This window comes from Jaculus jaculus, chromosome 1, assembly GCF_020740685.1.
Source record: "Jaculus jaculus isolate mJacJac1 chromosome 1, mJacJac1.mat.Y.cur, whole genome shotgun sequence".
Classification (NCBI taxonomy): Eukaryota; Metazoa; Chordata; class Mammalia; order Rodentia; family Dipodidae; genus Jaculus; species Jaculus jaculus.
The window spans coordinates 133,050,788-133,067,752 of record NC_059102.1 but is presented as its reverse complement, the minus strand read 5'-3'; the positions used below and the strand labels follow the sequence as shown (position 1 = coordinate 133,067,752).

The window sequence follows — 16,965 nt, the reverse complement described above, 5'->3', positions numbered from 1 at the left end:
CAGATCCATCCATTTTTCTGAAAATTTCATTGTTTTTTTTTTTGTACCACTGAGTAGGAATCCATTGTATGAATGTACCACATCTTCGTTATCCACTCATCAGTTTAGGGACGTGTAGGTTGATTCCATTTCCTACCTATTGTGAACAGAATGGCTGGATCTTTTCTTCCTATTATGTTTTTTTTCCTATTATGTATTTTCTTCCTCACATAATTGAGCAAGTATCTCTAAGGGAGTGAGATGAATCCTTAGGATATATGCCTAAGAGTGGTATAGGTAACTGGGTTATATGGTAAATCTATTTTCACCTGTCTCAGGAACCTCGACACTGATTTCTACAATGGCTGGACCAGGAATGAGATGGAATCTCAGTGTAGTTTTAATCTGCAATTCCCTGATGGCTAGAGAGATGTAACATGTTTTTAGGTGTTTATATTCCATCTGTATGTATTTCTTCTTTTGACAACTCTCTATTTAGTTCCATAGCCCATTAAAAGTTTTTTTTTGTTTATCTTTATTTATTTATTAGAGAGTGACAGAGAGAGAGAGAGAGAGAGAGAGAGAGAGAGAGAGAGAGAGAGAAAGGCAGGCACGCCAGGGCATCTAGCCACTGCAAACAAACTCCAGATGGGTGTGCCCCATTGTGCATCTGGCTAATGTGGGTCCTGGGGAATCGAGCCTTGAGCCAGCATCCTTAGGCTTCAGAGGCAAGCGCTTAACCGCTAAGCCATCTCTCCAGCTCCATAGCCCATTTTTTAATTGGGTTGGTTGATTTCTGATTATTTAGTTTTTTGAGTTCTTTGTATATTTTGGGTATTAATTCTCTGTCAGATGTATAGCTGGCAAAGATCTTCTCCCATTCCGTAGATTGCCTCCTTGCTCTATTCACAGTGTTCTTTGCTGTACAAAAGCTTTGTAATTTCATGAGGTCCCAGTGTGGTTTTATGTCCTGAGCCATTGGAGTTAAATTCAGAAAGTCTTTGCCAAGACCAATATGTTGAAGGGTTCTGCCTACTTTTTCCTCTAGCAGTTTCAAAGTTTCAGGTCTGATATTAAGGTGTTTGATCCATTTTGGACTTAATTCTTGTGCATGGAGGGAGATAAGGATCTACTTTCATCCTTCTACAGATATACATCCAGTTTTCCTAGCACCATTTGTTGAAGAAACTGCCTTTTCTCCAATGAGTATTTTTGGCATTTTTGTGAAAGATCAGGTGTTTATAGCTACCTAGACTTACATCTGGGTCCTCTATTCCGTTCCATTGATCTGTGTCTGTTTCTGTGTCAGTACCATGCTGTATTTGTTACTGTGGCTCTGTAATACAGGTGAAAATCAGGTATGGTGACGCCACTGGCCTTATTTTTGTTGTTCAAAATTGTTTTAAGTATTCGAGGGATTTTTGTGCTTCCAAATGAATTTTTGGATTGTTCTTTATATTTCCATGAAGAATGCCATCGGAATTTTGATGGGGATTGCATTAAATGTGTAGATTGCTTTTGGTAAGGTTGCAATTTTCACAATATTGATTCTTCCAGTCCAAGAACAAGAGATGTCTTTCCATCCTTCACTTCCTTAGTTAGGTTTATTCCAAGGTACTTTATTTATTTTGATGCAGTTGTGAATGGGAGTGATTCTCTGATTTCATCCTCTGTGTGTTTGTTGTTAACATATAGGAAGACTACTAATTTATGTGTGTTTATTTTGAATCCTGCTACTTAGCTATAAGTGTTTACTAGTTCTAACAATTTGCTGGTAGAGTCTTTAGGGTCCTTTATGTATAGAATCATATCATCTTCAAATAATAACTTGATCTCCCCTCACCTGGCTTTTCCTGAAGCTTAGGCCAAGCCTGGAGTCAGCAGCCACATGGACCTGGAGCTACCACTGCTGGAGCCGCTTTTGCCTGCTTCTGTGGTCTCTAGACACAAACACACTGGATCTCTCCTACTTTTCTGCTGTGGTTGATAATTTCTTACACATCTTCACTTTTTAGTAGAAGAGTGTATTTTCCTGTTTTTTTTTTTTTCTTTCTTTTTCTCCCCTAGGCTGCTTTGTCATGATTCCTAACATTACCATCTTAACCAAAACTGGAAATTAGTTTTTTTTTTTTTTAATAGAATGAATCGGGCATTCTGTATTTCTCATAAATGTGCCTATATTATTACTACTTAACACTCCTGTACCATAGAAAATAGGAATAAATTGTATCTTGAAATAGAATAAGACAAGATATAACTGTAAATTTAGAATTTCACATTGTGCTAATAACAAATTGCTAAGTAGACAGACAGTGTTCAAACATTGATTCTCTCTTTCTGTCTTACATAGGCCAGATAGCAGCGAATGAAGCTCTGAAGGCGGATTTAGAAGGTGTCATCAGTGGGTTGCAAGAGTACCTGGGGACCATCAAAGGCCAGGCAACTCAGGCCCAGAATGAGTGCAGGAAGCTACAGGATGAGAAAGAGACATTGCTCCAGAGATTAACAGAAGTCAAGCAGGAGAGAGATGAGCTAGAAATAGTTGCCATGGATGCAGAAAATATGAGAAAGGTAAAATTTGTTTCTTCCTGCCAGCTTTAGTTCAGAAGTAAACTATGTTCAAATTTCATTAGTTGAAAAAAACAGTGCAATTGTAAGTTGTAAAAAGTATTAGTGGCTATTTGCTGTGTTTGTCCTTTAAATTTTATATATGTATATATTTTTTATTCATTTGTATGTACATGTGTATGGGTGCACCAAGGTCTCTTGCTGTTACACACTGGAGGACTAGACACATCACTTTTTGCCTCAGGCTTCACGTGAGTGACTGGGAAATTGAACCTGGGCAGGCAGGCTTTGTAAGCAAACATTTTTTTTTTTTTTAGTTTTAATATTTATTAGTAGAAATAGATCTTCTGTACATACTTTGTGCTTATATAAATTCTACATTCTTAAGCGTTTTTCTTTTGACTTATTTGGAGTTTTCTGGCCACCAACTTAGCAAACATTTTCTATGCATTTCATTTTTTATACTAATTTTTAAAGATTTTAAAAGTAAATTTGAGAAATCATGCATAATGCATACTCTACTTAATCCAAAGAATTGTTTGAAATTTCAAAAAAGTCACAAAAAGAATGAACATCAAATAATCTATGTCTACCTTTTCCATGTTGCATGTACAAATAAAGAAATATTTGTTCCATATTAAATATTGCTTGCTTTATAAGTCAGATTGTCAGAGACGTGTAAGCAAGCATTTTTAACTGTTGAGCTGGAGATTTTTTTCTCCTTTTTTAGCAGTGTTACATTTGGAATAATTATTTTACCTTTACTTGGGAAGGGAAGATTATTTTAATCATTCAAAGATACTGTTGGGCTAGAGAGATGGCTTAGCGGTTAAGGCACTTGCCTACAAAACCAAAGGATCCCGGTTGAACTCCCCAGGACCCACGTAAGCCAGATGCACAAGGGAGTGCACATATCTGGAGTTTGTGGCAGGAGGCCCTGGTACACCCATACCCATTCGCTCTCTCTCTACCTGCCTATTTCTGTCTCTCTCTCTCTTTCAAATAAATAAAAATTTTTAAAAAAAGATAGTGTTGCCAAATAACTAATGGTCATAAAATTATATCTGCTGTTCAAAATGCTATATGAAGTGATTGCGTTTTATTTGTGCAGCAGAATTATAAGAACAATGTAATTTATCTTACTGTTATTTGATAACTTTGATAGCCACATTGTATTAAATTACAGTTTTCCATACCTGATTTGTTGCCCATTCATTTGGGGATTTCACTTACTCTATTTTAGTGGTTTGACATATTTTATCTTATAAAAGTGTCAAAAATATGTTTAATGCCATTCACAACCTGGCTTAAGAAATAAATCTGCCAATCTGCTGAGCTTTAAAGAGCATCTTTTTCTATCTTTGTTTTATGTAAAATTTCACATTTATAGGAAATTTGAAAGAATAGTTCAGTGAACATCTCTGAACACTCTTAGATTTAATTCTTTACTTAAAAAAAAAAATTCTTTTGAGGTAGAATCTCACCTTAGTCCAGGCTGATCCTGAATTCTTTATGTAGTCTCCTACCTCTGCCTCCCAAGTGCTGAGATTAAAGGTGTGTGCCACCATGCCTGGATTTTGTTTTTTTCTGTAAGTACACACCTTTTAGTTCCCGTTCATTGGAAAGTTGCAAATATCATAATCTTATTCTTTTAGCACATATCTCTTCAAATTAGATTTCTGCCTCACTACAGTACCATTGTTATAGCTAGGAAAACTAAGAGTAATTCTCTAGTGTCACCTAAGATCTGAGTCATACTCTTTTTCTCAGCTACCCTATGAATGTCTTTCCTAGTGTGTCTGTGGGAGGGGCCGTAGTCCATGTTGGTAATACAATAGACTGTCCCACATTCTGTACTTGCCTGCTTATTTATTGTGCATTGAATTTGCTCCTCTGTGCTCCATAAAAGTAGTACCTTATCTTAACTTCTTTTCCCTGACTACTGGAGAGGGTAGATGCCTTTTGTTTCTTATTTGCCACTCATGTCTTAATGAATTCTCTTTTATACTTAATAATTTTCAAGAGTTCTGTATATTGTCTTGATATTATTCCTGTGTTGGATATATGTAGTATCTGGATCTCATACTAGTAGCCTAAATGATTCCAGTACCAAGTAGTCTTTAATTCAGAGTAGTTTGATAGAGTCTTCAGGATTGCAAGTGAATAGGTACAAGCTATAACATTTAATATATGGACTAAAATGAGTTAGAACTTATATAGTCATTCTCTACTTAATCTATAAAACAGTTTCAAAGATGCAATAAATCAGTGACTGTGAAAATATAAAGTTCAATTTCTGATGGAAAACAGGTTTGAAATTTTATTCTTTTTTGAAAATTTTTTAATCCTGTCGTTATCATATGTTTTCCAATTCATTTTATTTATATATTTATGTATTTTTAATATTTTAATTTATTTTTTTGAGAAAGACAAATGGGCAGACAGAGCAAGAGAGAGGATGAGCATGCCAGGGCCTCTTGGCACTGCAAACAAACTTGATTCGTGCCCCACTTTGTGCATCTGGCTTTACATGGGTACTGAGGACATCAAACCCAGACGTCAGGCTGTACAGGCAAGCACCTTTAACTACTGAGCCATCTCCCAAGCCCTGTTTGAATATTTATTTATTTGAGAGTGAGAGGCAGGCCATGCCAGGGGCTTTTGGCCCTGCAAAAGAACTACAGACACATATACCACCTTTTGCATCTAGCTTGCTGGCAGGCTCTGCAAGAAAGTGCCTTTAGCTCCTAAGCCATCTCCATAGTCCCTTTTCAGATTTATTTTACACAGTAGTTACTTTAGAAAGCAACATGTTAGTAGCTTTGTGACTTTTCAGGTGAAGTTTACTCAGGAGTTTGTATTACACCTACGTTATGCATACGTTATGAGGTTTCATCATGTTGCTAATGAAAACATTCTGTGTCAAGCAGCAAATTCTGGCCATCCATTTGGTACTCCAGTTAGTTGTGATGACTTCCAGATGCTTAAGTAGCACAGTCATTCATGATTCTGCAATTAAACACACTTTATCCTTCCAGGAGCTTGCAGAGCTAGAAAGTGCCCTTCAGGAACAGCACGAGGTGAATGCGACTCTGCAGCAGAGTCAAGGAGATCTCAGTGCCTATGAAGCTGAGCTTGAGGCTCAGCTAAAACTAAGAGATGCTGAAGCCAACCAGCTCAAGGAAGAGTTGGAAAAACTCAGAAGGCATACTCAGGTAAGTAGGAGCATATGCCATATAAAAACTAAGTAGCCCATGCATTAAAATAGCAATTTCCTGTAATACCAATTTTGTGTGCGTGTATATTTTTTTGAGACAAGGTCTCATTCTCCAGCCCAGTCTGGCCCTAAACTTTCTATGTAGCTAGTGTAGGCTGGCTTCAAGCTTGGCAGTCATTCTGCTTCAGCCTCCCAGTGCTGGAGTTCCAGGAGTGAACCACCACATCCAGCACTCTTCACATGTATCTTAATACTAAATACACATGCAAACAAACTCCAGATGCATGCGCCCCTTGTGCATCTGGCTTACGTGGGTCCTGGATAACTGAACTGGGATCCTTTGGCTTTGCAGGTAAGCGCCTTAACCACTAAGCCATCTCTCCAGCCCCAAGAGACTTCTTTTTAAGTTGATGTTAAGTTTTAGTTTGCAACTTCCTTTTGCAATTGTTTGAAATATCTAGGAATTTGTTATACTTGTAAATTAAAGAAAACGTCGTCCAATTGGTACCTACTAAATGGCCATTGAGGGCCAAGTGCATAGTCATTGCCCTGAGGAGTTGATAGTCCAGCAGGAGAAGTAGGTGAAAGAGAGAAAGGAACAGGGTTCTGGAGGGCAGTAGTCAGGGAAGATTCCACTCCCCTTTAGAAAGGATGTTTCAGCTGAGGCTGGGAGAACAAGTAGTATGTGACCACAAGAAAGGACAAGGGTGAAAAGAATAGAGGTAGGAAGGCGTGAGTGTGATTTAGAGATGGGGAGAGAGGAAAAATGCTGTAGGTGTCTCCAGAATTCCAGGCATAAGGGGAGAAAGAAGAGTGGGGAAAAGTAAAAGACAAAGGTAGCCGGGCATTGTGACACATACCTTTAATCCCAGTCCTGAGAGGCAGAGGTAGAGACCACCATGAGACTGCATAGTGAATTCAAGGCCAGCCTGGGGTACAATAAGACCCTACCTCAAACACCAAAAAAATAGATAGATAGATAGATAGATAGATAGATAGATAGATAGATAGATAGATAGAGGTAGAAAGTGGAAGAGGCCATCTGTGATAAATTCTCTATCAGATTAAAAACAGAATTTTTAGCCAGGCGTGGTGGCACACGCCTTTAATCCCAGCACTCGGGAGGCAGAGGTAGGAGGATTGCCATGAGTTCAAGGCCACCCTGAGATGACAGAGTTAATTTCCAGGTCAGCCTGGACCAGAGTGAGACCCTACCTTGAAAAACCAAAAAAAAAAAAAAACAAAACCAGAATTTTAAATTGTTAGCCAAATGGCTGCATCTTTCCCCAAGAAGCCCACCTTAACCTTCCCTTGCTCCCTGCTAAAAAGCTGGGTTAAGACTCTACCTTGGTTTTCCTCCCACCTAGGCTGAGTCAGGGCATTTTTCGTGTACATAATGACCAGATGTCTGCATAATCTGTGTTCTCTCTCCCCTGAAGCTCAACTCGGTCCCAGTGAATATCCAGGTTGTATCCTTTTTTTGTTTGCTTGTTGTTTTGAGGTAGGGTCTCATTCTAGCCTAGGCTGACCTGGAATTCACTATGTTGTCTCAGGGTAGCCTCAAACTCACAGTAATCCTCCAATTTTTGCCTCCTAAGTGCTGGGATTAAGGGTGTGCCACCATGCCCAGCCCAGGTCGTATCTTATTGTTTCTGCTCTCTCAGTGCCTGGAACATAAAAAGGATCAACATGATCTTGGTGTGTGAAATAAAATAAGTTAATTTTAGGGCTTTTTGGTGGTTTAAGACAAGGTCTTGCTATTTGTTCCAGAATCACCCCTGACTCATCCTGTCATCCCTTCCTCAGATGGGCAGGGATGTGCCACCACACACAGCTAATAAACATAAGTCGGCTCTTCAAAATGTATGCTAAAGAGCACTCATGTGATTAGGAAGGAACTAAACACAGACCTGTTTGTTAAAGGAGTTACGTTGTCATATTTCTTTACTTACCTGATATCAGTCACTTGCCAGTTGTCACAGTTATTTTTCAAGAGCACTAAGTTTTACAAAACTACAGTTCTTAAAATCAGAGTGACACAAATGGGAAGTTGGGGGGGCAAAATATAAATAAAATACATACTTAAAAATAATAGTAAACAAAAGTTTTAAACGACATCTCCTCAGAATAAATCTTTCTTCTTTCAAGTCAGCCCTTACTTGATATATATTGTCCTTTGTACTTCTGTTGTCCTTTACTTTTTGTGTGTATCTTGATTTTTGTTTTAACTAATTCATATGGTATTAAGATTCTGCACCCTTTAGCACCAGGATTGGTCTTTAAACCATGCAGTGAGAATGTGGAACATAAAAGAACTTGTCCCTCTGATTGGCCTATTTTAGTTATATGAAATCACTTGTGAAGTTTGTTGCATGCAGATTCCTGGGCCCTGCCATTGAAGTCTGGCTTATCATGGGTCTTGGTTTTTTTTATTTGTAGTTAGGATTTTTGTTTTAGCTCTTTTAAACAGGGTCTCAGTGTATATCCAGGTCAGCCTCTTTAACATGGGTGCTGAGGATATGAACTCAGGTCCACACTCAGGTCCTCATGCCTGTGGGCAAGTACTTTACTTACTAAGCCATCTCTCTACTCCTAGTCTCTAATTTCTAATCCTCCTCTTCCTTCCAAGTGCTGGGATTATAGTACGCACAACCATGCCTGGCTGCATCTGCATTTTTAACAGGCATACCAAGAGATTTTGATACAGATATTTGAGGACCATATCTTGGGCATTTACAGATACATGCTTGGGACTGCCCTAATAGGATACCTTGGTTGAACTGATTCTGAGCAAAGGCTTGTGTGAATATGTAAATTCATTTGTTCATTTTTGGATCATAAATTACAATTATTTTATACTTTTATATCATTGCTTTCTCTCATAATAGTTGGAACAGTCTGCACTTCAAGCAGAACTTGAAAAGGAAAGACAATCCCTCAAGAATGCACTTGGAAAAGCCCAGTTCTCAGAAGAAAAGGAACAAGAGAATAATGACCTCCGTGCACAACTTCAGCAGCTGCAGGTAGGCATTTGTTTGCTTAGAATATATTCAGACATAGAACACCCAAAGATGATGGTTTCCTTACTCAGGCATTTAACAGCCTGTTCTAACATGTACTTGAGACTGGACCTGTGAGGGGGTGGCGGGCGGGGGGGGAGTTGGGGGGGATAGGGATATCTAGGTAGAACAGTACTACAGTCTCTATTCTCTTGTGACCCTAGCTTTAAGATTAATATGATAGTATAAAGAGATGGAGGCAGTGTCCGTTTTGTTGTTTGGTTTGGTTTTGGTTTTTCCAGGTAGGGTGTTGCTCTAGCCCAGGCTAACCTTGAACTCAGGGCAACCCTCCTACCTCTGCCTTCTGAGTGCTGGGAATAAAAGCGTGTGCCACCATACCCAGCCTAAATATTTTTATGTATTAGAGAGTAAGGGGAAAAAGAGAGAGAATGGGCATACCAGGGCCTCTAGGCACTGCAAACAAACACCATTTGCATGCACCACCATGTGCATCTGGCTTACATGGGTTCTGGGAAACTGAACCTGGATCCTTAGGCTTTGCAGGTGAGAGCCTTAACCATTAAGCCATTTCTCCAGCCCTGGTGTCAGTTTTAAACAATATATTGTGCAAACTCATGTGTAAAAGCAGTACCTTACATTTCTCCAAAAAACAGATTTGTTACCAGATGGAGCTAAAACTACTACATTTGGTACATTCTTCTTTCACTGAAATATCTTGTAATTATCTATAGCAAGGCTTATGTGTCTGTATGAAAATTTGTCTATGGGTTGCAGTAAGATTTTTAAATTGTAAATAGTTTTCACAGTCATCTTAGAAAGGATGCTACTAGAAATGTGATCATTTTATATTTGTCAGGAATGTGTTACAGAATGCTTTTATAGCTGTCCTCACAACAATCTGCCCAACAGACTACAGGAGAAGCAGGAGATGACATCAGTGTACATGTTAGCCCTGGAAAATCAATCAAATTTAAAGTACAATTTCTTCCTCAAGTTGAAAAGCTGTAAGGGGTTGGGGGGGGGGCCCGACATCTGTTGTCCTGAAAAGGCTGCCTGGGGTAATGGACTCAAGGTGGCACAGACACTTCAAAGCATGTTACTTGCAATTCTAGAGTCTCTGTTGTAGTCAATCATATTATACTGAGTTTGTAGTCAGTTAATTACTCAGACATTACAGGCATTCAGGGAAACCCACGGCTTAGGATTTAGAAAAGAAAATTTTGTATAATTTTGGGAAGTTTTAGCAGTTTCTTTTATTTATTTATTTGAGAGAGAAGCAGAGAGGGAGGGAGAGGGAGAGGGAGAGGGAGAGAATGGACACACCAGGGCCTCTAGCCACTGGAAATGAGCTCCAGATGCATGCCAACTTATGTATCTGGCTTATGTGGATCCTAGGAAATTGAACCTGGTTCCTTAGGCTTCACAGACAAGTGCCTTATCCACTAAGCCATCTTTCCAGCCCTTAGCAGTTTCTTTATATTTGAAAGAGGCATCACCTGAATTTAGCTCTGTGGTTAAGATATGTTCATTTATTTGTTGTAGTAAAAGTAGGATAGTAAATAACAGATTCTACTCCATTTTATTCCCTCTGTAGGATGACAATAACCTATTAAAACAGCAACTTAAAGATTTCCAGAGCCACTTTAACCACGTGGTCGATGGCTTGATTCATCCGGAAGAAGTGGCAGCTCGTGTAGATGAGCTAAGGAGAAAACTAAAACTTGGTGCTGGGGAAATGAGGTAAGGGAGAATTCGTTTTGAAAGGCGGTTCTTTTAATGTTTCCAAAAGACTGTGATACAAGCTTGTTTAATTCTGATATATTTTTTTTTTTTTTTTAGTTTTATTTAAAAACAGGTAAAGGTAATGTAAAAAGTATTGAAAGTTCACTGTATGTGGTCAGGAATAAAGCCATATTACACATTTTAAGCAGATAATGAGTACAAAATAAAACAGGTCATTTCAAATACATGAACATTTACTCTTAGCCTGATATGAACCTGTTTTCAGAGTTGCCTCAGTGATCAGATGATGTGTACTTGGGTATAACTCAGTCACTTGCTGTGGATTGATGCCAGCCCCTTTGCACAGATCTTTCCCCCCACCCCTGAGGTCGGGTCTTGCTCTAACCTAAGTTGACCTGGAATTCATGAACTACGTAGTCTCAGGGTGGCCTTGAACTCTTGACAGTCCTCCTACCTCTGCCTCCCGAGTGCTGGGATTAAAGGCGTGAGCCACCACGGCTGGCTTGCACAGATCTTTTTATTATCGCACTGATGTAAACAGGATCTTTGCATCCAATATCAAAAATAAAATGTCACCTTTATTCTGACTGTCTCACTTTTTTTTTCTTCTTCTTCTTACTAGAATCCATAATCCTTCAGATGTCTTAGGGAAAAGTCTTGCTGATTTACAGAAACAGTTCAATGAGATCCTTGCACGCTCCCAGTGGGAAAGAGAGGAAGCACAAGTTAGGGAAAGGAAACTCCATGAGGAAATGACTCTCCAGCAAGAGAAATTGGCAAATGGACAAGAAGAGTTCAGGCAGGCCTGCGAAAGAGCCCTTGAAGCAAGAGTAAGAAAAGGAGAAGAGGCAACGGAGGGTGGGTGGGGTGAGGGGAGGGCAGCCTTGGCAAATACTGATGCTTCCTTTCTCGTAAATTTGGCATAACCATTGTTATTTTCATTCACAAGAAATCTAGGGAAGTGTTACTAAAATCCTGATGTCAGAGTCAGACCTATTTGTAACACTGCCTTCTTTTCTTTGAAAGCACATGAGATTTTTAAAATGACATTTTGTTTATTTTTATTTATTTATTTGAGAGCAACAGACAGACAGAGAGAAAGAATCAGATAGATAGAGAATGGGTGCACCAGGGCCTCCAGCCACCGCAAGTGAACTCCAGAGGCATGCGCTCCCTTGTGCATCTGCTTACATGAGTCCTGAGGAATTGAGCCTCGAACTGAGGTCCTTAGGCTTCACAGGCCAGCACTTAACTGCTAAGCCATCTCTCCAGCCCAAATGAGATGTTTTATAATAGGCAAATATCATCACTATGGCTGTGATTACTAATGTTAATAGTAAAGCAAACATTCAAACCCTGTAAGAGCAACATTAAAGCATCTTGTAGACAAATTTTATTGATTCTATAGTAAAGGAAAGATAACTCTGTAACATGTTTTTGTTGTTATTGCAGTGGGATTTTAGGGGCTGGCATAGAGTCACTTAAAACATTTTAAAACATTTTTCCCCAGGCATGATGCTGCACACCTATAATCCTAGCACTTAGGAGGTAGGAGTAGAAGGATCAGAAGTTCATGGCCAGCCTTGGCTCTGTAGTGAGTTTGAGGTTGTCTTGGGTTATATGAAATCCTGTCTCAAAACAAATGAGCAGAAATCTTCCCAAAGAGCCTTTTGTGATGGCTGAAGCCTGTCATCTCAGTGCTTGGAAGACTGAGGCAGGAAGAGTACATGTTCAAAGCCAGTTTGGGCTACATAGCAAGGTCTTGTCTCAAAAAAAAATTATCTTTAAAACTTGATTTCCTAACAGATTAGTTTTGATAAACGACAACATGATGCAAGAATCCAACAGTTAGAAAATGAAATTCACTATTTGCAAGAACATCTAAAAAGTATGGAAGAAATCCAAGGCCTTACAGATCTCCAACTTCAGGAAGCTGATGAAGAAAAGGAGAGAATTCTGGGCCAACTCCAGGAGTTAGAGAAAAAGGTGGGAAGGCTAGAACATAAAGTACTTAAATACCTGCTTCCCCAGTTCCTGTTCCTGCTGATAGGTCAACTGAGGAGTAGAGTCCAGACCCACCTCTGTTTACATTGCTGGCACAGTGCTGAACCTGATCTTATTGAGGCCCTGAGATAGGGTATCATGATAGATGGAAAGGAGAATTGGGAGTATGAGTACTAACCTTAGGGCCACGTCAGGTAAACTTTTAACAAATGATAGTGGAATGAGTTTGCCACCTTAGAAACTGCTTGCCTAATTGGACACACCCATGGAAAACTTCATCTTCCTTTCCTAACACCTTTGACTCTTTGATTGCCTTTCTCCATCCTCAACTCTATTGTCTTATCCTGGGCTTTATCAGATTCAGAAATTTCTCGCACCACTTCTGAAATCACAGTCTGGTGTCACAGTCTGATTGTAATATCTCTTCCTGCCACCTGATGCCAACAGTTTTTTCAAACTTCCAGCTCATTAGCCCCATCGTTGATGGCCTACTACTAATCCCCTCCCCTTTTTTATGAGATCCTCAAGTCCCTTGACTCTTCATCTTGTCTCACTTCCCTGACAAAGCTGCTTTCTTTGGGTCTGCGTTCATGTTCAATGTTCCTGAAGAGAGAGAGAAAAAAAAATTCACCACCAGCACAGTGGGGTCACTATAGTCTCATTGTTACCAATCTCACATGAGCAACATTGATTATCCTTTCCATCATTAAGCTCTCCTCCCATCTCACCATTTCAGGCTTTTGCCATTCTTGGATCCACCATCACCCTTCTAATCTCAGTGAATGATTTGCGGCACACTTCATGGAAACCCACTAGTTTCCAAGTACTTTTGAATCCACCTCTAGAATTTATCTGCATCTACACATTTCCTTCTCTCATGCTCCCATACTTACCTAGCCATCCCCTCCCGGTCCATTGCTGTGGCCATCTGACAAATTCCAGTCCTACGCATGTACCTGCTCCCCAGAGCAGCCAACATTAAGATCAGAGTTCTTAAGCCCCTGCGTGGTTTGCCCATTAGAGTCTCTTCCCTGCACTCCTGCTTTTACTCCCTCACTTCACCACCACACATCCGGACCCTGATTCAGTGATTTTGAAGACTTGTCTGTCCATTTATTGATAATGCCAAGAAATGTTTTTCCAGTGAATGAAGAAACTGCAGTTCTAAACTAAGAAAACATTCTTTTAAAAAGTTGACCTGTTTTGAGATTGTTTATTCTATCAGTTGTTGTAGACATGGGGCAAGCAGCAGTGGACAGAGCTCCTGGAGCGTACATCTTAATTCTTTAGTGTCAAATGATTCACTTTTTAATTGCAGAAGAAGCATGAAGATGCCAAATCTCTGGAGCAGTTTCTTGGTTTAGATAAAGAACTGAAAAGTCTGAAGAAAGCTGTGGCTGCTTCTGATCAACTAGCGGCAGCTGAGCTCTCCATTGCCAAAGACCAGCTCAAGTCCCTGCACGGAACTGTTAGGAAAATTAATCAAGAGCGAGCAGAGGTTAGTCCATGTGCTCACAGTGAGTTTCCATCAGTGCTGCTATTATTAAAAAACACAACTTGGGGCTGGAGAGATGGCATAGTGGTTAAGTGCTTGCCTGTGAAGCCTAAGGACCCCGGTTCGAGGCTCGGTTCCCCAGGTCCCACGTTAGCCAGATGCACAAGGGGGCGCATGCGTCTGGGGTTCGTTTGCAGAGGCTGGAAGCCCTGGCGCGCCCATTCTCTCTCTCTTCCTCTATCTGTCTTTCTCTCTGTGTCTGTCGCTCTAAAATAAATTAAAAAGAAAAAACACAACTTGTACACATACACAGAAAAGCTTAATAAATGTTCACAAAGCTAAAAAAAAAAAACTTGGATTACTTCTCTCTTTTACTTTTACTACTATGTGTGTGTGTTTTCTGTGTATGTTTATGTGTGTCTATATGGGTGGGCACATGCCACAGTGTGTTTGTGGAGGTCAGAGGACAACCCCGCTGTTTCTCCTCTCCCACCTTTGTAAGACAGTAGTCTCTCTTGCTTTTTTACTTGTCCAGAATCTCACCTCCTGTTGTTATAAGCACTTAGGGGTCGCAGTACAGATAGGTATGTGTCCACTTTGTCTCTCGCTTTATAAAGGTGCTAGAAAATGGAACATAAGCTGTCAGGCTTGCAAGCAAGTATCTTTAACTGCTGAGCCATCTTCCCAGCCCCAGTTTTGTCTATGTTATAAACTACTGTGAAGTTGTCTGTTTTTCTTAAGACCTGAAGGTTTATTTCTTCTTCACAACCCCCAAGGGTTTACTTGGGGCTGTTATGGGCTCAGTACTCTTAGGTCATGAAAGAAACCATTCCATGAAACAACAGTTTCTACTTTTAAGTACAGCAGTCTCCTTGTGGAGGTCACTATCACTGTTTCCTTCTGGAGTCACTATAGGGCTACAATGTAAGATGTGGCTGTTCTGGTGCTTTACAGGATGCCAATTTTTTTTTATATTGAATAAAATAGAAACTTTATTATATTTTGCATATTTAAAATATAGAAAATATGGGGCAAAAGTTTGTAAAACCAGTTTTACAGATGTACATGCTAATGTAATGTTCATCTTACAACTGTATAAAATACATTATACAAAAGAGTTATAGCTTTTGCATATATAAAATGAAATAAAGCATTCATATATTTCTATGATCTAACAGTGCAATATGCACATACTTAGAAGAAAAATACTGATTTCCTGAGCAATATTGTGATTCAAAATAATGATTTCCATGACAATGCAGCATTTCAATACAGACTTAAGCCTCCAGCTTCACCCTGTAGTGCTCGGACTAGATTTCCACTTCGTATTTCCAAAACTATTGTCCTTCATATTCCCAACTAGGTAATTTAGAAGTAGATGTTTAAAAAAATACTCAGTTAATGAACAGTGATTCACTTAAAGAAAAAGCAGAAATAAGAGTCCAGAAGAAGAAAAGTTTTAAAAACCAAAATCCACCGGAAAAGAAACTGTTATCATAAGTGTCTGTCTAATTTATAACATGGTCAGACCTTAACCCACCTGTTTTTCTTGAGGAGGACAACAAATATATTTAAATGCTCATAAAAAGACAACTCAAGTTAGTTCAAAACAACTTTTACCTACATGTACGCAGACTGGTAAAAAGAAAAAAAAAAAGAATTTGCCCTAATATCAGATTTTTCTTCAAATGTAAGTCCCACAAAGTTTTAAGTGAATCAAATACAACGATCCAGTTTTGTGACACAAACTTGTACACACATCCAAGTGTCAAAGTACAAATAAGGGTTTTAACAACACAGGATGCCAATTTTAATGAGATTAATATAGTAACTGTAGGAGGGAAAAAGAATCTCTTGAGATCCCAGAGAGACATCAGCTATGGAAGACTATAGAACAAGGAAGAAAATGCCCTTATTCCTCATATAGAACCTGCCCATTGGCCCCCCTCTTGGGGTGGACACACTGCCCAGCATAAGAGGAGGGCTTGGAACCACATAAGCCTGAGTAAGGTAGGCAGGGAAGGAGATAAAGACAGGAGAATCACAGTGAAAGCAGGAATGAATGAAGACAACCACCTCTGATGTCAGTGTGCCCTTCTCATACTCTCTCCCAGTAGGAGTTGCAGGATGTGGAGATGTTCAGCAGAAAGGCAGCACAAGCCATCAAGGACCTGACCCGAGCTGAAGCAGAGATCGAACTGCTGCAGAATCTTCTCAGGGAGAGAGAGGAGCAGGTTAGTGTTGTTACTGTGAGCTGCCCTCTCTATTTATTGGGTTCTTGTCAGATCCTAAAAGATTCAAGTACGGCAGATGATCTCTCAGAGTGCTCTGAAATGCTATCAGTGGTCAGTACTTTGTCCTCTGTGTGCAAAGAAAGTAAAAGTGGGGTGCTTACTTTGCTGGCAAAAAATAAGAAGTGGTGTGGTTACAATCAATTCTAAGAGAAAGCACACCTGGAAAAACATTCACTGGCCCTCTCTGTGTCTGTTTTTTTAATAGTTTCAAATCGAGATGGAGAAAGCAGATGTAGGTGCTAGAGGAGCAAACTCACAGGTGCTAGAAATCGAAAAATTGAACGAGATAATGGAGAGGCAGAGGACTGAGATCACAAGGCTTCGGAATTTGCTAGACCTCACTGGGACTGGTAAAGTGTTACTGACCTTTGATTTTGGGTGGTTTTGTAGTTGTAAAACTAAATTGCCTTACTTTGTGCTTTTAGCCAAAGTACCTAACTGATGGAAATCAATTCCATGCCTGACCTAATGAACTTAATTAATTAACAAATGAGAGACTTTAAAAGCATTCTGTGTAATTGAGGAGCTTAGATTGTGATTTCAAAAGATGTGATATTTGCAAATCTGATTGCTTTCTTTGAATTACATTGTAAGTGGTGGACAAAGGATGTCTTCTTATTGTTCACAGAAACTAATTGCTGAGGG

At 39.5% G+C, this 16,965-nt stretch overlaps 1 protein-coding gene across 3 annotated transcripts in view; it reads left to right on the top strand.

The window, feature by feature from the left end:
- Nucleotides 1-16,965, top strand: part of Cntrl (centriolin) — a 108,963-nt gene that overhangs the window by 57,002 nt on the left and 34,996 nt on the right. For all 3 annotated transcript variants that reach the window (XM_045151244.1, XM_045151256.1, XM_045151252.1), the window contains 9 exons: nt 2,330-2,550; nt 5,586-5,762; nt 8,653-8,787; nt 10,379-10,524; nt 11,150-11,357; nt 12,334-12,513; nt 13,850-14,029; nt 16,144-16,260; nt 16,526-16,670. In XM_045151244.1, the coding sequence (XP_045007179.1) occupies nt 2,330-2,550; nt 5,586-5,762; nt 8,653-8,787; nt 10,379-10,524; nt 11,150-11,357; nt 12,334-12,513; nt 13,850-14,029; nt 16,144-16,260; nt 16,526-16,670 (1,509 nt within the window). The remainder of the gene's footprint in view (nt 1-2,329; nt 2,551-5,585; nt 5,763-8,652; nt 8,788-10,378; nt 10,525-11,149; nt 11,358-12,333; nt 12,514-13,849; nt 14,030-16,143; nt 16,261-16,525; nt 16,671-16,965) is intronic.